Raw genomic sequence first — 25742 nt, 5'->3', positions numbered from 1 at the left:
AGACTCTAAAAATACAGACTTTGCAATATTAGCAATGATGTATGAGCCTTGCCGTCTTTTTGTTGCCTATCTCTACTTTATGTGATGAATTGATTCTTTTGGACAGCAAAAATAATCCAGAATACCACATCAATTGTCACTATTCAAAAGTAGGCATGCAACACATATGTCACATAAATCTTTATGCAGGCTTAAAAAATAAAGATCTGGCTCAAGAAGTAGAGAAATTCCTTATGCTAATCAATTACCTATATCGCATGTTTTATGTTTTGGAGGCGCAGTGTATAAAGTGAGCCAAAGCCGGGAGGTTATTCCATTTGATTCAAACATATCAAAAGGTGGAGAGTTGCATTTAATGGGATATTTCCACTGTGGAAAGAGGGGACGCGACGCGAATAGCACATAGCATTTTAAAATAAGCCAGAGAGTCAAATTTGACTTGTCTTAGATGTTAAAGTTCTGCAAAATACAACTATATTTGAACAAAGTAGGGAATGCGGTCAAAAAATCATTGACGGTAAAGTCATCCAAAATGACTGAAAAGTTGTGCATATCGTGCAGCTATCATGTAGAGAACTGTATATCTTACTGTACTGTACACTTCAGCGGATTTTGTAGGAATTCAGAAGTAACTAAATATTTTTATTTATTTTGTGATGCCACCACTGAAGAGGAAAGTAATGATGATGGTGATGATCATGGAACTGGAAATTGAACTTGTTATGAAGTGCAGTATTGCTGAAGCAATAATACCGTATTTTCCGGGCTATAAGCCGCACCCACTCAACATTTTTTGGGAAAACCTTAAATACGCCGCACCTTTATATAAGCCGCACCTATCTATGTTGAAAACGTTTATATTTACTGCATTTACAGAACGATTATAAACTGTAAATGAACATTTTATGTACCTGACCAGATTCTTTCCTAACAGTGCCTTTTAACACTGCAGCAACGTTGCTGATTAAAACAGAAGAGAACTAAGAGAAAATAAACAGTACTTATCTTCATTTCACTGCCAACCGCCACTCCAGTTTGTCAGCTAATGTACACCAGACTCCACAATCTATTGTTCTACTACATTCTACGTATGCACCTGTCTTGTTTTATGCACCTAATGCAATAACCTAGTCTATGGCACCCTCGCCTGTTGAACTCCTCCATCTGCAGTTACATCCAGTTAATGGGAAATGTATTGTATTGAATTGTACTGTCATTACGGTTAGAGCACCCCGAGCGGTGGAAGAAAAATCCACAGAATAGCCGCTCCGGACTATAAGACGCATGGCTCAAAATCTAGGAAAAAAGTTGCGGTTTATAGTCCGGAAAATACGGTAAGTCAACATGACTAAGATGAAGGTAACCCGCAATTTGGGAACTCCAACAATCCATTTTTCTGTAACACTTATCCTCATTAGGTTCACATTTGAGCTGGAGAGGGATACTCCATAAACTGATCCTGGTTTCCAGTGAATCGCAGGCAAAGTGAGATGCGTTCAGCATTTTCTTGAAGACGTACGATGTGCAGTAGTTCGCTACTGCACGCTCTGACTGCATTTGCATCAGTGATGCATCAACTGATGGAGTTATACAATTATTTTAAAGCTTTCATAAACAGTGGTTAAACTATTTGCGTACGTTTTCTGCATAGGAATGCAAAGTATCGCATCAAAAAGGTTATTTAAATGTATTTTTGTACTTTGGCTTCTGTTTGTCATTATTATACTGTGGGTAACTTTTCATTACATTTTTAATGACAGTTTCAGAATTTAGAATTATTTCGGAATCGGGATATAAATGTTTCTAAATACAAACGAATGACTGGGTTCGACCACAGAGGTCCGACTTGATGTATAAAAGCTTGCATCAACACATGCTGGGAGCAGGTCATCTAGCCCCTCAAGGAGTTCCCCATTATCTCAAGCAGGCACAGTACATTCACTCACCTGAGAAGAGGATATGTCACATTCTTGGCAGATCCAACCATATCCCGCCTGCTTGGGGGATTTCTTCAGTGGAGGGTCCAGACATCCGAAATGGTAGCAAAGCTGACACTCATCACACCTGAGACACACACGGGAACGGCACGTTATGCCTGGTGAAAATAAAGCCGGATTTTTCAATGGTGGAGCCAGTTGAGGGGTGATGATTGATGATGGATATAGAGGCAGCTGTCATTCATGGCAATTTGTTCATGTGTCCTCTAATCAGCCCCCACCCTGTACCTTACACAGCCATTGACTGCCCACTGGTTCATGTCAGCTGATAGATAAATACAGGCCTAGTGTCAGATATATATCAGCGACATCCTGCAGCTGCATTATCCCCAGGGGAAGTTAACAGGGAGATGAACTTGAGCTTTGTGGTACATTTGTGGGAAAAAAAAGCAAGCATTACGTATTGGGCTCATTTTTTGATCATCAATATTTTTTATATTTAATTTTATGTCCATTTCTATCTTCAGTATTCGAAAAAGTTGTAAAGTTATTGCAGTGGTGAAGCATGCTACATATAGAAAGTGGTGACAGCTATTCTTGCATTTATTATTGTCAAGTTAAGCCTGAGAACATATAAGCCTGATAACTACAACTGTTTTGAACTCGATTACCCCCTTCCCATCAAAATTTACAATGAAAGTTATGCTTTTGTATGCTGTTGCCGGACTTTGGAAATGGAGGAGCAATTGATTTATTTTGCGTGTTTGTATAGCATATCCAAGGCATTCACCATATTAAAAATGACATGAAGAATTTACTTCTTCTTTGATTTCCCATCAGTCTGGATTCCTGCGACGTGATGCTGGCACTCACAGATCAGCCTGCGTAGTACAACAGACTCCTGATTTGTCAACAGAGTCACAATTTTTGGTGGACATTTCATGATGCATGTGGCTGTGCTGTGTTGGTCATCTCGAGTAGACCACACAACTCAAAGAGCAATATAAACACACATCAGTTTTTTTCCCTCGTGATGGGTATGGTCTCTCACATTCTCAAAAATTGTTTAGGGTGTTTAAAATCTCAAGTTGCACTTCCTTTAATTGTTTTGATGGTAGGTTCACCACATGTAATTCATGTTGTTGCATCTGGGTCCCTTACTTTGGCAGAATCCTAACATAAAAATCAAACTTTCGCTAGCCGAGGCAAACAATGTTTTGCAATTGCTTTTTTTGTTCTAACAACAGAACAACAGCGAGTCAATGTTGCTTGATTATTGTTCTGCTTGTGTGGTTTGTGATGACCAAAGCATTAGTCTTGGTCTGCAGTGCTGATACTCTGACTGGCAGTCATTTTTGGCTGACAATGAATGGCGCGTAATGATAATTTAAATACGGTCGTTTCTGTTCATTGCTCATTTGTCGCTGCTTTATCGATCACAAGGGGATAACATTTTTTCTCTATAAACCACACAGATACACTCTGGTTGTGTTACGCTCTTTTTTCTCATTCCAAATGCTGACCACTAATGAAGACGAAGAGTGAATTGGCCTCTATTTCTGCTTCGTAAGATGCGCCGTGCATTGTGACTCTCCATTGATTTGGTCATAATTGACTCTAAGTGTGGATTATGTCTGTTTATGAAGCAGGTAAAGCTCTTTGAAGGGCACTCAACCTCATAAATGTTGGAAAGAAAAGTCTTGTTTTCCTTGTGGTGTGGCTTAATTCCTATTTACGCAGATTAAACTGTCTTTAAAGTGCACCATAAGAAAGCTGAACAGGTTCCCCTACTGGCTGGGCTTAACATCAAGGTCAGTAAGATAATTTATACAAGGCAGCTTGGCTCGCGAGGTAGTCTCTTGTGTCACCTTACCAAAATACAAAACACTTCATCTATGTACAACAGGTTTCACTGTTTACAAAAGCCTTTGGGTTCAAGTTGATAACGTACCTTTTGACTGATATTGTTATAATATACTAATTTCCCAGTTATATTAGTCTTCTTTAAAAAATTCTTTATGACCCCTATTTTTTCTGTAGTATTCACAAAACCAGCTAATCTTTTTAACACATTTTATCAGGTTGTGCACTTTGTGTGGGTGTGTGTGAATGATTGCTGATGTACTAATGGATATCTGTCTTGGATTTGTTGGGAGGGAGGGCATGAACGGATTTTTTTTTTTTTTTTTTTTCTAATTATCTATGTTTTGCTTTGAATGTTTTAAAGCACTTTGAGTTGCATTTTTATCTATGAAAAGTGCTATATAAATAAAATGTGATTGATTGATTGATTGATAAACAATGATTTAATGAAATATCAAACTGGTGACATGAGTATCATACAGTACATATAAAGTAAGTTCTTGTAAAGTGGTAGTTAAAACTATAGTCTGAAAACATCACCTGTATAGCTAGCAAATATTTCATTGTGGTGGCAGTTTGACTTGTCAATTTAATTTCCATTTTGTAGAATTCTGTTTTGAAATCAGAACAAATTGATGAACCTCATCTCAGAACATATTGGGTAGATCTGTCGTCTTTTGATTTAAGACTTCATAGAACAGTTGTTGTAGAATGCCAATATACAGTATGTGTATAATCAGTGCCAAAAAATTGTCATGCCTGAGCATATACAGATGTATCTTCCACATTTCTATATGGGTCTTCTCCTTTAATGAGACCCTTATTCCAGAAGTCTCATTATTATAAGACACACAGAACATTGTGCAACAACCCTGAACCCTCCCCCCACCCCCACCCCCCCACACCCGCAAAAAACGCAAACAACCCGCACAATAGTTAACGTTGAAAGTATGGGAGATACAAATGGCAAATTTAATTGACAGAAATTATACACAGAATAAATGTGTCATCACATGAGTCGCGGCAGCACAAAATGTGATACACTGATGACTGTGTATTTTTCATACACTGACTTACTCACACTTTGATACAGAGAATATTGGTTGGGCTGAGCAGGCATAGTTGCCTAACTATGGGACTTTAAAGTGCCCTCTGGCCACCCAATGAATGCATGACAAATGACCAAAGTGTGTTTGTTTCACTAATGAGCACATTGTTGTCCACAGCCGACCAAACGATTTCACATGAATCTCCAAAGAAGGAAAAAGGAAGGCGAAGCGATTCAAGTATATTGCTCGGGACTCCCTTAAATCCCATAAAGGGATCTCGGTATAGAGCACACCTGTCTGTATAAACCCATATTTTTTTTTAACAGACAAAACAAACACTGTATTATTGCTCGGTCAGGCTACAAAATTCCTTGTAAAATGATGAGGGGGGGAGACAAAATTCCATGAATACCGTTTGTTTTTGTGTGTGTCCTCAGTGACTGAATGTTTCTTAGCACAGATGGGATGTCAAATCACGATGAGTGTATAATGGAAGAGACGGTGTCCAGCATCACTGAAATTGTTGAAGTGTCAGTGTGTGCATTCTCAACCACTCAGTATGATTTTAACGTTATGGTACTTACGTTATATAACTTCATACATCGAAAAGGATAGGCGTCCTTTTGTCAATGTATTTGTAATTTGCATAGCTACGTCCCACAGTTGCTCAAAGTATAATGCTATAAAGTTTTAACACCAATCGGTAAAGTTTAGTCTTGGTTCACTGCTGATATTGTTCTATAAGGAGCATATTCTCCCGTACACACTTCAGTCAATTACTTGCGCGCCTTCATTATGCAATTTCAAAGTGCGGCGATTCTCCCGTCAAGGCTTCTGACACACCCACCTGCGTAACCGGTGAAAATTTGCGCAGCCACCGAAGAGGTGTGACCAATGAATTCTGAGGATGCCTCCAAGTTCTGGATTGTGGATTGTGTTTCCTGAGACGTGAAGTCCATCGAGATGCATTCGGAATATAGAATATTTCACACTTTAAATGTGAAATTGAGTTAATACAATATATACTTATCATCCGCAGTGACGTGCACCGATCATCCAACGGGGTACTTTGAAGGAGCATGTGTAATTATAGTCTGTATTTAATTAATACGATAAAAGTAATTTAAAGTTGAAGTCCACCCAAACATATTTTTTTCAAGAATATGTTCTATGCAGGCCCACTAGTCTAAACACAGCATTCTGATTAAAATTGTGATTGTAGAATATGAGAAATTCACCCGTTTTTTGCTAGCTCAGGGGGCAGCCATTTTGTCACTTCTGTCAATTGAAGATGACATCGAAGTTGCTCAGGGCTCAGATAACGATCAGCTTCAGAAAACAGGTGAGCCGTTATTGGTCGTTATCTGAGCCCTGAGCAACTTCGATGTTATCTTCAGTCATAAAAAGTGACAAAATGGCCACCCCCTGAGATGGCTAAAAGTGGGTGCATTTTGCTGCTAAATTTATATTCCACAATCGCAATATTAATCTGAATGCTGTATTTCAACGAGTGGGCCTGCATATAACATATTCTGGAAAAATATGTTTGGGTTGACTTCCATTTCAATCAGAGAACTGCGCTCATAACGTATAATGTATATTTGGAACTGCTCCATTAGTTGAAAAACGAGTGAGCCAGCCATTGTTTAAGCGTTGCCTAGCAAAGCTTCCCACTGCACACGCGAGCATGGCACGTCTATGGATTGCACGACCGGCATAAGTCAAATTATAACAAATGACTCAAAATACAATTCTGCCATTAGAATAACTGCAGTTGCTGTGAATTGCACTTTCTGACAAATCCATGACACCAGCATGAGTAAGCAGCCACCCGGTCACACAGCCGTCACCAGCAAAGCACGGAAGCAGTTAATTGAATCAAAACGTGCAATATGATGTTTCACCTTCAAGAGGTGCTGGTCCTTTGTACAGCCTCCTGAACGCGGAAGAGTAAAGATGCCTACGTCTGTGGGAGAATACGCACACTGGCTGATTTGACAGGGGACGCTCTCATTTAAATGTCGCTCCACACATAGTGCGAACATTTCATGAAGGTACGTAAGTGATACACTTAAGTCGATGGGAGAATCTGTGCAGCCCAATAAGTGCACAGCAGTGCACCTGTGTCTTTCCCATTATTAATTTAATTGTATGAAAAGGACCCATATCCATTGTCCTGGGATAAAAATGTAAGTAAGTGAATTTGGGATGGCAGCGTCCAATCAGAACAACCTGAGTGGCACTCGCGCAATGCCACGGAATCATTGGGACATTTATCACACTGCATCAATACCATTACTGTCAAGCATTCATTGAAACACTCTTACAACACAAACAACACCAAATATTTTTGCCTGTGCTTGGTTAGCTACAAAGGCAGGCAGATTATCCATTGGTTAAAAAATATTCGATTTCCACCATTATGAAAGATGACATTTCTACACATTTCCTGACAGATTTACATAATAAAGCTAACGTTTATCTCTGTCTTAATCACCTGCTACCACCAACCTCTATCTACTCCAAACACTGCCCTTACACAGCAAGGTCCTTGATGTTATCAAAGCAATTTGGCCTGCTTTAATCATTGGGAAAATTGAGCATCCCCCCCCCTCTACAGCCCTTGTACTTGGGAAGCAGACAAAATCCAATCAGTCATAAGAGCGGTTATTGATTGATGTAATCTTATTGGAGGTAAGGTGGTTGAGGGGACGTGACTGATTGCTTTTGTCAGCTACATGTGTTGCTCTTGGCTGGTGATTCGTGTCCACTTTCATCTGGTATTTAATCTCTCAGCGATGTTCTCAGATCATCCCTTTGGAACCACCAGGGAGACACAACCACAGAGCTTAGGCTTTTATTGGCTTGCAACAACCTCTTCAAAATTGCCGTCAAATTTTTGACCGGCTTTCAGGAGGGGGACGTTTCATTGACAGGCACCATTCATCAGAACGCATTACCATGCAAAATAAAATAAAATCAATACAGACTTTTCAATCAAGTACAAGACAAAATAGCATTTTTTTCTGCACAGAAAGTGAAACCTCTTAACTATAAATTCTACTGGATATATTCTCGTGTTCCTTTTTCTGTCAATTTTTCAGAGAAAGCGCTGCAAAAAGTCCCAAAGTTATTCCTTTACTGGCTGTGTAATTAGGTGTACAGTGCACCACTGCATTTTTGTGGTTCGGAACCCACGGATTCACTTGTTTGCATATTTGTTTACTACACCGTAAGTGTGTACGTGGTACAGTACACTTTTCACAGACACCTGGGTGGAACTGTGCTACAGCGGAGAGCAAACAATTCCAAACAGCAAATAAGAAGGAAAATAGCCTAATAAGTGTCTTGAGCAAGATTATTATCGTAAACGAAAATGAACGAAGTAACGAAAACTAAAATTAAACAAACATTTTCGTTTACGAAATAAAATAAAACAAAAATGTTTTTAAGATTTTGTGATCATTTAAAATGTAAAACACGGCGCTGTCGGTTTTAAGACCTCGACGTCTGAAGTGACGTAACGCGTTTACAATTAGGTCTGATGGGTATAAAACAAAACTAAAACATTATAATGGCGAAAGTTGGTAGAAAACGACAGAGGCCCATTTGGGATTATTTTGATTATGATTGTGTCTCGGACAAAAGCAAATGCATTGTCACGGAGACGGGTCTCGGGCGGCATATTGCTCGAGGGGAAAAACCTCTCTCTCTCTCTCTCTCTCTCTCTCTCTCTCTCTTTCTTTCTCTCTCTCTTACACACCCACACACACTTTCAATATGAAGGACTTAAATTTGTTGACATATTCTGATGTTACAAGTCTGCACTTTCCTGTTCAATTGCCAGGTTTTTATGTTATGTTTTATGTTGCTTGTTTCATCTGCATTTTCACTTTAGAAGCAGCATTAATGCACTGCACTTTCCTTGGCCTTATTGCACTTAAGTTTAAGTGGACTGTTGTTGAATGTTTTATTTGTTGATGGTTATTCATACATTGTTAGTAAGTTAATACATTTTTCAAATGTTATCTTTATTTGAATAAATAACACTCGTTAGTGTAAAAAAAAAAAAAAAAAAAAGCCGCACCTGACAAATACATCAAATTCTAAAAAACTATCCATCCATTATCGATACCGCTTATCCTCACAAGGGTCGCGGGGCGTGCTGGAGCCTATCCCAGCTGTCTTCGGGCAGTAGGCGGGGGACACCCTGAATTGATTGCCAGCCAATCGCAGGGCACACAGAGACAAACATCCGCACTCACAATCACGCCTAGGGGCAATTTAGAGAGTCCAATCAACTTACCATGCATGTTTTTGGAATGTGGGATGAAACCGGAGTACCCGGAGAAAACCCACGCAGGCACGGGGAGAACATGCAAACTCCACACAGGGAGGCCGGAGCCGGGATCGAACCCACGACCTCTGAACTGTGAGGCGGATGTGCTAACCAGTCGACCACCGTGCCGCCCAGTCGACCACCGTGCCGCCCTGCTAAAAACTAAAACCAAGCATTTTCCCCAAAACTAAAACTAATAAAAACTAACAAATCTATTCTAAAAACTAATTAAAACTAACTGAAATAGAAATAAAAAGTCAAAATGAAATAAAAACTAAACTAAAATGAAAAATCCAAAACTATAATAGCCCTGGTCTTGAGAGAAAATAATATGACAGCTACAAAGTAAGCAAACACGTCTGAAACTGTAAATGAATTAGTATGTTAACTTCATATGTCAGCCAGGACGAGGATCCTATAAGGTCAAAAGTTTATTGGTATATGAAATATAATATCAGCAATGTTGTGTTTGCACTATTTTGCACCTAAAAGTGCTGAGTTTTCAGTTGTACTTTTGAAATATGTACAATAAATGTGCTCAGAATTCACATAATATGTTTTTGTTTTGTATCGTTTTAGCATTGCTACGAGGGACTACAATGTTTTATGTAGAATACTTAATTATAAATTGTACTTTTAAGTTTATATAGCGATATATTGTATTTCATTACTGTGAAGTGATTCATTTTATTTCCTAAACAGCCATTAGGTGTTTATTCCTTGACTATTTCTATTAGTGTATTTAATGTGAATTTAATTAGGACCATACCATAACAAAACAACCACAGCATCACCACAGAAAAGAAGTGCATCAGGGATGTACAAAATGCACACATATAAGTTTGTTAGTTTAGTTACCTGCCAGTTTATGAAAATGTATCTGTGAGCGAGCCATTTTGCACTTCTGTGCCACTGTTATGACACAGTGGGTCTAATTAATATAATAACCACCCCGACACTGAGTGTCTCAGCCAATTACTTGGCAGTTTAGCTGGCTGAAGGTCCAGAGCAAACGAACCACTCTGACGCACCGGCCAAAGCAATGTCAGGTAAAAGCAAAACCGTAAACTGATCTGAACTGTTAACACAAATTAGGGTTAGCTAACAGTTTTACCATCGGTAGGTAGTCTTTGAAAATAATGTTGCAATAATGTTAAGCTATGTTGATGTGGGGCAATATACAAATGTGTTAGGGTGGGCATTAAGACATTCAACCCTTCGATGATTTTATTTCGACCAGGACAGAATTGCATTAACAAGACAGTGTCGGACACAAGTGTTACAGCCTTCAGGCTGCAGGACAAATTTTGCTAGGCTAGGTCTTGTTTTCTTTTAAGGCAAGTGCAATGGTACCATCTTTATACCAAGTTTAAATAGCCAGGTGTCAACATGAGACATGACACTCTATAGTGCCTTGATGGTCGACATCATAATCTCTCTTTAGTTTATGCCACAAAAATGACTCATTGTTTAGTATTTGGAACAAAAAATGTATGACCATCGGTCCCCCACCGGGGGCCCCACTACATCCCTGAATGGAACCTCTAAAGTTGAAAGTTCCAGTTCAGAATAGTTTGCAAAAAGTATGGGTAAGTCTCACACATTTTAAAAACTTCATGCATCATGAAATCAAAGACCGCAGTGTGTCTACTTTGGTCCAGTAAGTAACAGCGTTTAGCATGTTGAAGCTTTTTTGCAACCCTTTTTCCCAAAAAAGGACCAGACCCAACAAAGTGTGTCGAGAGAAGACACGTATAGAGAAGATTATAAACCGGAATTTAAGTGGAGTAAGTAAATTCATATTCAAAGACATCAACCTAAGCCGTTTTATCAAAGTTAAGACAGTGATTTGACATTATGTTAGGGCTGGGCCGATAATTCAATATCGATATGTATCGCGATTGACACGTGATCATTACCAATAGAAAATGCCTTCGATAAAATGTTCGATATAAAAAAAAGAAAAAAAACCCCGATCGCATCATGGTGCGTGAGGTAGGCAGCGCGCTTCCGCCTCCAAACTTGAAGAAGCGTATAAAACCAAAGAAGAAGCAGCTTTTAAACTAACGAGGAAGAAGCATTTAAACCAACAAGAAGCCGCTAACTCAACGTAGCATGCTCGCGGGCCCGGCGGCCATCCACTCTGCTCGCGGGCCCGGCGGCCGTGCGCTATGCTCGCGGGCCCGGCGGCCGTGCGTTATGCTCGCGGGCCCGGCGGCTATGCGCTATGCTCGCCGGCCTGGCGGCCGTGCGCTATGCTCACATCCAGCGATTTTTCTTCGGGTAATTATTTTCAATAGTTTACAAAAAAGAAAAAAAAATCAATGTATATCGATATCGACCAATATGAAACACTTATTTCGTGATATACTTTTCAGTCATATCGCCCAGCCCTATTTTATGTTTTACTATAGTTCAGTGTTTCTCAATTACTTTCTGTTACCCCCACCACCAGGAAGATTTGTGCCCCCAACTCTCTGCTGCAACTATAAATAGCATAATTTGTCGATATATATATATATATTTTTTTTTAGAAGTACACCACTGCATAACATAACAAACAAATCTAGTGAAAACAAGTCCCCACAGACACTACATGTTCAAATTACTATGTCGGCTTTTAAGATGAAAATGTATGGTATTTATAAAACCAAGTGTACAGAATCTAATTGTAAACAACTATGCTTATGGTTAAACCATAGACGACGGTATCTGAAAAAATATTGTTTGCCAACTCAAACAAAATATGCTACTTTGTTCTGACTATACAGGCAATCTGGATGACAGTACTGTGGGGCTTTATCGTGAATCATGCAGTTGAGAAATAATGTTCTCTCTAGAGCTGAAGCTCTCTGGGATGCATTGAAGCTTTGTGTCTACTTTCATGAACCATGTATTGAGAGTGAGCCCTAAAAAGTTCTATTCTCTCCAGCAGCACTGGTGTCTTTACCCAAATAGCTGAAACAACTAAACAAGTCAGTGAATTTATCACAGGTGGGAAATGCAATTACCAAGGGAGTGGCCACATGACAGAAATCAATATGACACAAAGCACTCAGCCACTGACTCTCATCCATGATAAAGTGCACCAGTGTCTTTTCATCGAAAGAAGATTATTGGACTTTGCAAACATTTAACGAGAGAGAAAGAGAGAAAGAGAGAAAGAGAGAAAGAAAGAAAGAAAGAAAGAAAGAAAGAAAGAAAGAAAGAAAGAAAGAAGGAGAGAGAGAGAGAGAGAGAGAGAGAGAGAGAGAGAGAGAGAGAGAGAGAGAGAGAGAGAGAGAGAGAGAGAGAGAGAATGGACTTGTAAAACACCTCTAGAGAAAAATCCATGTCAGTATGGCTGTCTTTATTAGCTAATCTCGATAAAAGTAATTCAATGTTGTAAGGGAAACAAATGAAGACTGAGGAGTTCACTAAAGAGTACCAATTCTGCTCTTCTTGCCTGATGCTGTGATATTAGCTGAACTATCACGTACTGTACCCTCCATAAGGTGGCCCTGGTGGACAGGAGAGAAAGTAAAAGAAAAAAAGAGGACTGCAGCTAAAAAGCATTTTATTTTGGATATACCAATAGAAAATCAAGACAACCATCCCTTTTGTACTTATAATTCTCTTTACTAATGTTTTAAGTCTTGTTAGAGTCTTTATTCAACCTACAATGCATATTTTTGGAAAGCCAGAGGACCCAGAGAAACCCCATGGGGACGTTTTTCTTCTTTTCTTTCTTAGCTAATGACTCAATTTAGATATGGGGGAACCTCAAAATTTGAATGCCTCTACGGTTGTGCGATTCTGAAAGTTTTCAGGAAAAATGCCTCAAAAATAACATTTTAGACATTGAACCGTCAACACTTCAGCACATATTTAAAGATCATTACATACTTATAAAAGTTCATTTTAGCAGCACTAAATGAGAAGAAGCAGTTTCATTGTTTCTCTGGCTTTTTTGCATGTCTTATTAAAAAAGGAACATCTTAAACGATGCGTGGTAAACTAGTGGTGCAACTAGAAGAATATACACCTACAACAATGTCTAGCAACATTTCCAAGCAACTGTCCTAGCTCTTGAATGAAAAAGGTAAGGTCAACTAAAACAAAATGACACCACTATATCAGTTCCCCGGGCCCATTGTCAGAACAGTAATGGGACATGTTCTCATCGCTGAAAAGGTTACTCATCTCCACAACGTCTTCAACCTCTTCATCCATCACTGTGGCTATTGACCTCAGTTTCATATTGTAAACATAAGTGAAGCAGAGTAGTTGTTTTGGCTGTTAGCTTGTTTTCAGTCTCCAAAGAAAATGGATGCCAAGGGCTTGATTCGGTGATTTATGATAATAGACCTTATGCAGGGCAAGAAATGATAGATTTCCGGTGGAAATGTCAGATGGCATAACAGTTTCTGCTGTCAATCTCTTACAAGCGATTGGAACACCATCTGACTAAAAAATAATCTGTCATTAAATGTGTGAAAACCAGGAGTCAGTGATATATATATTCTGTAGATACTGTAGGTGTCATCCTTTTTTTGAGATTGAAATGGCATCAAAGATTTTTACTTTTTAAAGACCGGGCTCTCCCTTAGACATAGGGTGAGAAGCTCAGTAATCTGGGAGGGACTCAAGAGGAGAGCCACTGCTCCTCCATATCGAGAGGTGCCAGATGAGGTGGCTTGGACATATGGCTAGGGTGCTTCCTGGACACCTTCCTGCCTTGTCCCTGATGGACATGTTCCACCAGGACGAGGCCACGAGGACGACCCAGGACAAGCTTGAATAACATCGTCTCCCGGCTGGCCTGGGAACGACTCGGGATCCCGCCGGAGAGCTTGATGAAATGGCTGGAAAAAGGGAAGTCTAGGTTTCATTGCTAAAGCTGCTGCCTCCGTGACCTGACCCCAGATAAGACGAAGAAAATGGATGGATGGATAGAAGATAGCGCCTCTAAACAACAATGCGCAAAACCGAGCAATAACTCGGTATTGTGTTTTAACACCATCCCCATGTTGTCATTGTGCATTAAATGCCAACAAAAAGTTAAAATATCACCATATACCTTATATATACATACATATGATATATATACACATATATATATATATATTTTTTTTTAGCTGAATGTTTTTTTTCACAATGAAAAAGACTTGAAGTGCAATTTAAGGCACCTTTCTTAAAACATGTACAGTACATTACAAAGTAATCTAGGTCCACAATATAGAAAAAGAAGTTTAAAAAAAAAAAAAAAAGTAAGCCAAGAGGCAGCTGTTCTACCAGCTAATGATAACAGCTGCTAGCCACCAACGCCGGAGACTTGTGCCGTATCATACAATGACAGCGTAATTAACCAGCGGTTTGTTCGTGTCCTAGCCGTTATGCCACCACGCGGGCCAACTTCAAAGTAAAGTTCACCAAGGGTATTGCGTTGGCATTAATGACTCAATGTATTGGTATTCAACGTCCTCTACTGAATGTGGACTAGTCACGTTGCCTTATTGTGATCACAGAGTTTTTTTCACCAACCATTCTGCGGATCGTGCCCATCCTGAACCGATGCTTGATCCTTACCAATCAAAGATGATTCGTTCCACTGCACCACTAGTGTTTTTTTTTTTTTTTTTACCACTAGTGTGTACAGGTACGCAAATGCGCGAGGTGACGCAAATGACGGTACGCATCAGTGATTTCTGTTGCGCATGCGTACCTGCGTACCAGTTATGTGCACACCTTTATACATACATATTGGAGCTGCACGATATTGGAAAAAAACATGCGGTATGGATATTGATATTGAGATATTTAACATGTAGCTACTATCTACTATCTAAGAAAATTGTTGCATGTCTTTGTGATATGCATATTCCATAGGCCATTATCGCGATATGGATATTTTTTTCGATATATTGTGCAGCCCTACTTCATATACAGGCGAGGCTCTACTTCAGCTGCTGGCACATGGCGCAAGAGTATGCCCTTTTTGAAAACTAGTGAATCACATGCGTGAGTGTGTGTACATATGCATTCACTGTTTATACAGTGGTGTGAAAGTGTTAGCCCCCTTCCTCATTTCTTATTTTTTTGCATGTTTGTCACACTTAAATGTTAAAGATCATCAAACAAATTTAAATAATAGTCAAAGATAACACAAGTAAACACAAAATGCATTTTTTAAATGAAAGTTTTTATTATTAAAGGGAAAACAAAATCCAAACCTACATGGCCCTGTGTGAAAAAGTGTTTGCCCCCTAAACCTAATAACTGGTTGGGCCACCCTTAGCAGCAACAACTGCAATCATAACTGTCAACTTGTACGTTTTCCCCATATTTTATACATTTTTTGATCATTTCAAATTGTGTACGCCGTAGAACAATTTTTGTACGGGAAAAAAATAATAATTAAAAACTTGTTTTTTGTTAGACTGATCTCGTTTTGCCCATTTCGGCTCTAATCCGGAGCGTCCGTTCGCGATTCTGACTGCAAACTTCGGCCGACTTTCACAAGCAAAGTTCCCCCCCGCCCCCGTTGAGCGATAAACACTGTGTAAAATTCTATATAGAAGTATCCGTTCCGTTTCCCCCACCTCTCCCACTGAGCGATAAATACTGTTTAAGATAATATATAGATACCGTGTAAGATTATATACAGAAATGTATGGGCAAATTACAACTTTTGTAAGATTCAGCACAGCCCAGGGTTGACAGGTATGTGCAATCAAGCGTTTGCGATAACTTGCAATGAGTCTTACACAGCCCTGTGGGGGAATTTTGGCCCACTCATCTTTGCAGAATTGTTGTAATTCAGCCACATTGGAGGGTTTTCGAGCATGAACCGCCTTTATAAGGCCATGCCACAACATCTCAATAGGATTCAGATCAGGACTTTGACTAGGCCACTACAAAGTCTTCATTTAGTTTTTTCTGCAGCCATTCTGAGGTGGACTTGCTCATGGGGTTTTGGATCATTGTCCCGCTGCAGAACCCAAGTTTGCGTCAGCTTGAGGTCACAAACAGATGGCCTGACATTCTCCTTCAGGATTTTTTGGTAGACAGTAGAATTCATGGTTCCATTTATCACAACAAGTCTTCTAGGCCCTGAAGCAAGAAAACAACCCCAGACAATCACACTACCACCAGCACATTTTACTGTTGGTATGATTTTTCTGAAATGCGGTGTTACTCTTACGCCAGATGTAACGGGACACACACCTTCTGAAAAGTTCAACTAAAGTCTCGTCAGTCCACAGAGTATTTTCCCAAAAGTCTTGGGGATCATCAAGATGTTTTTTGGCAAAAGTGAGACGGGCCTTAATGTTCTTTTTGCTCAGCAGTGGTTTTCGTTTTGGAACTCTGCCATGCGGGCCATTTTTGCCCAGTCTCTTTCTTAGTCACGAACACTGATCTTAACTGAGGAAAGTGAGGTCTGCAGTTCTTTGGATGTTGTTGTGTTTTTTTTTTTTTTGTGACCTCTTGGATGAGTCGTCGCTGCGCTCTTTGGAGTAATTTGGGTCGGTCGGCCAAGGTTCACAACTGTTTGTGCCGCCATTTGTGGATAATGTCTCTTGCTGTGGTTCGCTGGAGTCCCAAAGCTTTAGAAACGGCCTTATAACCTTTACCAGACTGATAGATCTCAATTACTTTCCTTTCTCATTTGTTCCTGAATTTCTTGCATGGTGTCTAGCTTTTGAGGGTCTTTTGGTCTACTTCACTTTGCCAGTCAGGTCCTATTTAAGTGATTTCTTGATTGAGAACAGGTGCGGCAGTAATCAAGCCTTGGTGTGGCTAGAGAAATTGAACTCAGGTATGATAAAGCACAGTTATGTTTTAACGGGGGGGCAAACACTTTTTCACACATGGCCATGTAGGTTTGGATTTTTTCCCCTTTAATAATAAATACCTTCCTGTAAAAACTGCATTTTGTGTTTACTCGTGTTATCTTTGACTAATATTTAAATTTGTTTGATGATCTGAAAGATTTAAGTGTGACAAACATACCAAAAAAAAAAAAGAAATCAGGATGGGGGCAAACACTTTTTCACACCACTGTATACATACATGCACATTGTGTATACAGACACACGCACAGCTGGTGATTAAAGGCATAACATCCAGCAGATCAATTTCAGTTGTGGTCTATATGGGCCGGGGTAACAGCTTGTATGAACCAGTCCCCACCTACAATGCCAGTTCCCAGGTGATAAATCACAGATGACAGGGGGCATTACACGCACAAACGGACCGCTGCTGCCGCACGTTAGGAGCAATTAATTAGCTGGCTGACACTCATTTATCACTGCAGCAATAAGATGAAAAGTCAAGAGTTTATTAAAGCCCCACTTAATTTTCAAGCGCTATAAGCCAGAGGCTGAGACACCTCACACACACACACGCATACCTGCTAACAATGTAATTAATGTAAACAAATGTGTAGCAAATGTGATTTTTAATCAAGTATACATGTACACAAACAAAATACAAATATCACACTATAGCTACGCTTCTGTCCAATTACACAGTATTGCAATTATGTTCAGTTAAAAATCAAGTAAAGTAGGTTGGGTAATTGATATAGCCATGCACAAGAAAGCAGCTTTTCGACAATGTATGAGAAAAAACTAATGATTCAGCAAAACGAAGCTTACATCTACAAAGACCAATGCAATTTGTTGTTTGCAAAAGCGGTAAACACATGGGCATTACTGGTCTCAAAAGCTTGGAGAAAGAAGCTTGCATTCTCTACAAAGTGACAATTTAGGGCACAGTGTGACACTTGTCACATGCCCTGCCAGAAGAAAAAGCAGCGATTTTGACAGTCCTGACTGAGAACCACTAGGGACATGGAGACAAAGCCGGGATTCTTTCTGAAGACAAGTCAGTCAACTGTCAATTTCTGGATATGACGAATGAGGAAGACTTGTGAATTCCCAAAGACAATAACATTTGTATTCATGTGATGCAATTACGATCCTAACGTATCTACTACAGAATCTGCAATGTATCAATAGGTTGCATTACAAACAGGAATGCTTTTTAATACTGTACATGACAAGCTTCTCTCAACCATTTGTGGCCTTTAACTTAAAAAGAAATATCCATACATGCATGCACGCCTAACACGTTAATTTTACAAGAATCAGAATACAGCTTAAATACTTGTACTTATTTAAATGGGTGTATGTACTTTTGTTTTATGTCACCTTTCCATTGGGATCAACTATTTATAGGAGGGATAGACCGATTATCGGCCGGGCATTGTGACTAATATCGGCATCGGCCTTTTTCTACAAATCTGAGGGCTGATAAAACTGGTATCTCACTGAGCGCCGAATGCTTGCTAACAAAACAAATTTGGGGGTTTCGTTAGGTTGCAAATATGTTCACAGATGGTTTTTACTTGTTGCAAACATTTTTTTGTCACAAAGAAATCTTGAACATGTTCAGACAGTTTTTCACTGTCCCGTCGCTGACCATTCACGTAAAAATAAGAGAAATGAATAAAAAAATGACTTTAGTGTTTTTACCAGGGCGACAACGATATACTGCTGATACTGGGAACTCCCTGGACTTTTTATTTTTGTTTGAAATCAAAAAATAAATAAGTGAACGTTTAACATTTCAGTTATTTTCAAATTTTTGAAAACTATTTACCGTAGAAAACTTTGAGGAGCCATTTACTTTTTTAGTTTTTCATTTTGCTTAAGACATGGTATTGAAAGCTCCCTGAAAGTTTTGTTAGAATTTTAAACCAAAGACGTTTATTTTCTATGTTTAAAATTAATACAAAAACTTCAACATTTTGACAATTTGAAGAGTTGTTTTAACAAACATGTTCAATGGCATTTCAACAAAGTTAGGTTTTTTAATTTTGACGCGAATTATTTCAATTCTTCAGCAAATGAACAGCTCCTAATATCGGTTATCGGCCTCTTCACCACTAGTAATCGGTATTGGTATCGGCCCTGAAAAAGACATATCGGTCAATCACTAATTTATAGTACCTGGTGAACTGGCTTTACAAGTATGCCAACCTGACACCAAATAGGTGACATAAACCACTGCTTAGCTGCTTGTTGGTCGAACAGATGCGTTGCATCCTCGTAGCTTTTGAAAATTCACAGTCAGAAATGTTGAAAATAAACATCCTGTTGCTGTGTCTGTTCTGTGAATGCTGCATTGTTGTACTCCATCGTCTCCATTTGGCAGCTATCCATTTTCTTGCTCCCGACAGGCTCCTCTTGAGTAAGAGCTTATCAAGGCCAACATCAGATGTTTTAACCATTGCTTCACTGTGCTGCCGCCACCAACTTTTAACAAAACCAACATGACAAACAGACTTAACCGCCATTTCAAAAAACAAATTCTCATTCCCCAGCATTGAATGGATACATTAATCCTAATGTAAATTACAATTGAATACAGTACTGTATGTATATATATTTTTGCTTTTGTTTGTTTCAATCTAAATGGCAGCTTAATGCATAAATGTCATCAGTAGTGACACAGAAATATAAATAAAACCATCACATTTGATGATCAATTAAATTCTCCATCTCTACAATCAGATACTTATTTCATTGCTGCATTTACTACATCCAAATTGATAACTTACTGATGTCTTGCCGTGGCATCCCATATAAAAAATAACATCACATAATTAGTGTGGCACAATGTAACTTAAGACATCAAAATTGAAAAGGACTAAATATTCGAGTGCCACAAAAAAAAGAGCATAAATTCTCAACTTAGTTCAAGGTAGCAGCAGTTGAGCAGTTTAATGTCAGGATGCGAGTGAGTTCATCTCAGAGCAATTCTGTATTTCAGATTCTGTCAGTTTCCGTTAGACAGCTGTTCGTCCAGTTTGGATCAGAGGTCATTGTGGGCTGTAGGGGGTGCTCTTGTTCTCTCTCTTGTTCTTCAGCCTCTATCAACCGTCATTCTTCAAATGTCTCAATTTTGCCTTTGTTTTTCTCTAAGCCAATGGTCATCGGTCCCAAGTTTTTATGCCAGGTGAGGTGGCTGCCCCGGCTCTCACAACCTGTGCAATGCAAAGATAGAAAGAGTCAGGGCAGCACACCTCAAACCCTGACCCAAAACACCTCATAACTTATTTTTTTTTTAAACTATTAAATACTTCTCTAAAAGCCACAACAAATAATACACAAACACTACACTTTATATAGGTTTTGGGGGTAGTGTACACATTAAATTGGTTATCCACACAGTCATTATTGTGCATGCAGTAATTGATGATAATGGGGAAAGATCAGAGAACTTTTTTTTTCATAGTGTGAAAATGTCTTTTCCTCTCCAGTATTTGCCAACCTTGAATGAGGCAAGGCACCCGTTTTACTCAAGATAAATCTCACAGCACACCACCAAATAAAAATGTCACCTAAGGTATGATAACTGAAAAAAAAAAGATTTTATCACAATTTACTTACAAATTTAATTATTCCTTTGAAATCTGGGCCTGTTTAATTGAACACAAATCTGATATACTTGCAGGAAGCTATGCCTAATTCGGTTGTATGAATGGCAACGGAGTTTATTGTACCTTCTGACACCTTATGGAAGAGCATTTGATTGTTCTGCCTTTTGACAACACATCATTGGCATGGATAATGTAAATGAACAAAGATACTGTACATCTGTAAAAAATCAATAATAATTTTCAAACAAATGAGCAAAACTGGATAATTTATTATTATTATTATTATTATTATCATCATCAATATCATTATTATTATGTCCCTCGGCTTGCCTTTGGGTACCATGGTTGGGAATCCCTGTTCCGTATAATCCCAATAGCATAGCACAAAACTTTCATTATGTCTGCTCCTGGAATTCCAAGAAAGAAGCAGACTAAATTGTGCTATTCATTACGCCCTAATGAAGTGTGCAAATGTATGTGGCAGGTCAATAGTGAGGGCTTATGGAAGAGCTAGGGTCAGTCCTATACATCTGTTGAGCCTAGGCGGTAAGAACCTAATGAAGACTGAACTTTAATCATCAGGACGGTGCCTGTGACACATGCACGCACAGCACATGCCAAGCCTCATGCCATCTATGACCCACATACACTCACATTCTCTCACCTCACAAGATTTTCATTGTCACCCGGTCCTTTACAGGTTGTACACTCAGTCCTTGTATCATCTGCTTTGTTTTTTTTAAGGACAGCAGACTGCCGCTGTCTGCGCTCCCTTGGCAGTGATTCCTATGGAAAAAAATGGATAAGAATCAAATGCTGTGTAGGGCAAACATTTCTCAATAAAAAACAATGAGTGTGGTGTGATACTAACTAAATCCAAACAACGTACAGTATTTATTTTTATGCACACTATAATAGTCCAATAATTCAGTCAAGTAATGGCGACAAAATTCTGAACTGATCTGCAAATAACTATAGTATCAAAATATACGAGGTGCGTCAGAAACAACCCGAGACTGGTGTCCCAAAAATATATTTCAAATCCAAATTACAGTGGAGCCGTGTTGTGATAAATAAATGTGGAAGTAGGTCCCATTGACACATTGAACTTTTGCCAAACAAGTCAATAAAGCACTGAACAGTCAGAATGGCTCCTAAAGAAAATGCGAAAGGGAGCGTTCCAAAGTGGTTGTCCTAAATGAGCGGGCACATCTGTGCTCTTCTCACGTTGTGTAATCAGGTTCTCCATCTCAAAAGGCAAGATATGCACCGGGGCCAATATGCTATCTTTGATGTTTTACTCTTTATTGGACTGACAAATGAGAAGCACTCGTTGGTGATAGTGTGGGCGATGCAATAAAAAAAAATCATAAAAATGATTAAACAACATTTTGAGAGACTTCATTTTTAAAATGACAATGTAACATCACACTTGTTATTATTTTTTAAACAGAAAAAGGTAGCGATGGTGAAATGAAGCTTCATGAAGCGATGAAGCTTTCCAGCTAATCGGTTTGCTAATGATTGACAGCTTCACAATGCTACATTTGCTCCATGGTTCCAACAACTGGTCAATAGACCAAGCAGTAAAATATACAGAATGAAATAAGATAAACAGTGACAAGATGACTTTAAGTAGCAATGTTGCAGTTTTAGCAATAAGTGTGTAGTCCAATGGCACCAGCTGATGCTGATTCGCGACATGCAAACATAGTACAATGACTACACACAGGCTGCTATAGAAAATAAGTGCTAATCCTACACGAGTACTTCTACACTCTTGAGTATTATTTTCTCAAGCACAGAGTGACTCTCTAACTCGCCAACTAACTTGAAGCTCACAACAAAGGCAGACAACACCAATGACAATACCCGCAAAGCAGCGCGAGGTCTTGAGTGTTATTAGGAAGTAACCATACATTGAATGAACCAATGACGTCATCCGCACAAACCGAGGCCTCGTTTGTTATCAGCCCCGTGATTTTCTTGGAAACGGAACATGCTCCGAATCGAGGTTTCATTTGGCACGCCTACTCTTCCTCGAGGCATGCCCCGCATGTCACATACTCAACAAATATATAAACGCAACACTTTTGTTTATGCTCCCATTTTTTTTATGAGATGAACTCAAAGGTTTAAAACTTTTTCCACATACACAGTATCACCATTTCTCTCAAATATTGTTCACAAACCAGTCTAAATCTGTGATAGTGAACACTTCTCCTTTGCCGAGATAATCCATCCCACCTCACTAGGGGTGTAATGGTACACGTGGGTGTATTAATACGTTTCGGTATGGCATGTTCGGTTCGGTCCACTTTCGTTCGGGTTGGTCCACTTTTTAGCGCAAGCTTACGCACGGGCGCTATTATTGACTGTTGCATGCAGGAGAGGAGAGTGGCGGCACAACAGTGAGAGCCAGAAAAGAGCCAGAGCTCAAAGGCCCCCCCGTACACTGCGGTCTCCTGTTTGGTAACATTCTTGCTGTGCTGTTAAAATTGCAGTTGGGGAAAGGTACGTGGTTAAGTCCGAACGTTGTGCGCTGACATTGCTACATGAAATGGGCGGCAGGTAGCACGTCTAACATGCACGGCATCATCCGACTGTGAATGTTTCTTAGACGAGGGGGCAAAAACGTCAAACTTAAATAGCGAGATTTATCATATTGTAGCGTCTTCCAGGAACACGCCGTCAGACGTAGTTTAATTATCACGTTTTTATTCACCCAAGTACAACTGCTCGCGCTCTTCTTTCTCCACTGCTCCACTCGCTTGCCGTACGATGCATTCATGAACCTCGGAAACATCACAACTCAGCAACACACAAATCCGACCACAACACAGATAACCCAATTCGTTTCAATATGCTGTTGAACATTAAAAGATTTCAATGCCTAAAAAGTGTATACAATTTCACAAAGCCTTCTCAAAGTTACTGTACGTATTATAAAAATAGTTTTAATATAGTTAGCAATAATTGTAACTGTTATTGTATGTATTTTTTTCATCACAAAAAGTGTATATACAGGGCCTTCTAAAACAATTTGCATATTGTGATAATGTTCATTATTTTCCATAATGTAATGATAAAAATGTAACTTTCATATATTTTAGATTCATTGCACACCAATTTAAGTAGTTCAAGCCTTTTATTCTTTTAATATTGATGATTTTGGTAAAAAAGAAAAGAATTCAAAAATCCCTATCTCAAAAAATTTGCCTATCATGAAAAGGTACACTAAACCGCGCTATCAACCTTATCGTCTGAATCAACGGCTTAACTCTAAACATCTGCAAACGATTACTGAGGCCTTTAAAAACTCCCAGCCTGATTCATTACTCAAAACCACAATCATGGGTAAGACTGCCGACCTGACTGCTGTCCTGAAGGCCATCATTGACACCCTCAAGCAAGAGGGTAAGATACAGAAAGAAATCTCTGATCGAATAGGCTGTTCCCAGAGTGCTGTATCAAGAAAAAAGTGTGGCAGAAAACGCTGCACAACCAGAAGAGGTGACCGGACCCTGAGGAAGATTGTGGAGAAGGGCCGATTCCAGACCTTGGGGGAGCTTTGGAAGCAGTGGACTAAGTCTGGAATACAAACATCCAGAGCCACCGTGCACAGGCGTGTGCAGGAAGTGGGCTACATGTGCCGCATTCCCCAGGTCTAGCCACTTTTTAACCGGAAGCAGCGGCAGAAGCGCTTGACGTGGGCTACAGCACTGGACTGTTGCTCAGTGGTCCAAAGTACTTTTTTCGGATAAAAGCAAATTTTTCATGTCATTCGGAAATCAAGGTGCCAGAGTCTGGAGGAAGACTGGTGAGAAGGAACTGCCAAAATGCATGAAGTCCAGTGTCAAGGCATGAAGTCCAGTGTCAAGTACCCACAGTCAGTGATGCTCTGGGGTGCCATGTCTGCTGCTGGTGTTGGTCCATTGTGTTTTATCAAGGGCAGGGTCAATGCAGCTAGTTATCAGGAGATTTTGGAGATTCTGGAAACTGGACTCAGGAAACAACACGCCACACAAACTGTCTGCCATCTGCCCTGAACAGTGTAAACCGGGATTCATCCGTGAAGAGAACACCTCTCCAACGTGCCAGAGGCCATCAAATGTAAGCATTTGCCCACTCAAGTCGGTTACGGAGACGAACTGGAGTCAGCTCGAGACCCCGAGGAGGATGAGGAGCATGCAGATGAGACGGTTTCTGACTGTTTGTGCAGAAATTCCTTTTGTTATGCAAACTGATTGTTTCAGCAGCTGTCCAAGTGGCTGGTCTCAGACTATCTGGAGATGGACATGCTGGATGTGGATGTCCTGGGCTGGTGTGGTTACATGTGGTCTGCATTTGCAAGGCTGGTTGGATGTACTGCCAAATTCTCTGGTATGCCTTTGGAGACGACTTATGGTAGAGAAATGAACATTCGATACACGAGCAATAGCTCTGGTTCCTGCTGTCAGAATGCCAATCGGACGCTCCCTCAAATCTTGCGACATCTGTGGCATTGTGCTGTGAGATAAAACTGCACCTTTCAGAGTGGCCTTTTGTTGTGGGCAGTCTAAGGCACACCTGTGCACTAATCATGGTGTCTAATTGGCATCTTGATTGTTCAGTTTACCAAAAATAAACCAATCAATTAGAAAAGAAACAGACATAAAATAATTTAAAAAACACAAATAAGAATTTCCCAATGTTATTATGCAAGAAGACCCTTTTTCAATAGAAGAGCTGTAGTCCTTCTTAGTTAAAGTTAATGCACAATAAATAGTTGTGTTGTTTTAAACGTTTTATTTCTTTATAATAGTATGCTTCACTTATTTCTACGTTGCATTATATTTATTTATAACCAAACACTGGTTTGAAAAAAAGAAAGGAAAAAAAAACTAAGAGTAATTTAGTTTTGGGGTTGTAACCGATTAATAGCATTTGTATTCATTTCACAAGGAAACATTACCTCAACTTATGAACGTTTCAGGTTACGAACGGACTCACGGCCCATTTTAGTTGACCACACTTTCCCAGCATTCTCTGCCATGCCTTCATGCACTCCTACCCTAGAAACTGCTGGATGCTCAGGACACTGTGACCAGGCGAACTGTCATGGTGAACCAGCCACCACGAGTTGT

At 39.6% G+C, this 25742-nt stretch overlaps 1 protein-coding gene and 1 long non-coding RNA gene across 6 annotated transcripts in view; one reads left to right on the top strand and one right to left on the bottom strand.

The window, feature by feature from the left end:
• Positions 1–25742, top strand: part of LOC147132618 (uncharacterized) — a 385135-nt gene that overhangs the window by 158631 nt on the left and 200762 nt on the right. The window lies entirely within an intron of this gene.
• The window catches only part of phf14 (PHD finger protein 14), a 103530-nt gene that overhangs the window by 20612 nt on the left and 57176 nt on the right, over positions 1–25742 (bottom strand). For 3 of the 5 annotated variants that reach the window (XM_086014567.1, XM_086014568.1, XM_086014566.1), the window contains 2 exons: positions 21281–21402; positions 1947–2064 (listed from right to left, as the gene is read on the bottom strand). In XM_086014567.1, coding sequence (XP_085870693.1) covers positions 1947–2064; positions 21281–21402 — 240 coding nt within the window. Of the gene's footprint in view, positions 1–1946; positions 2065–17611; positions 20221–21280; positions 21403–25742 lie in introns of those variants that run through there. The other 2 variants (XM_086014569.1, XM_086014570.1) reach the window with 1 other exon arrangement.

Source organism: Filicampus tigris, chromosome 18, assembly GCF_054856515.1.
Source record: "Filicampus tigris isolate MCC_2025a chromosome 18, RoL_Ftig_1.0, whole genome shotgun sequence".
NCBI classification, from domain to species: Eukaryota; Metazoa; Chordata; class Actinopteri; order Syngnathiformes; family Syngnathidae; genus Filicampus; species Filicampus tigris.
This window is presented reverse-complemented; position numbering and strand designations above follow the sequence as displayed.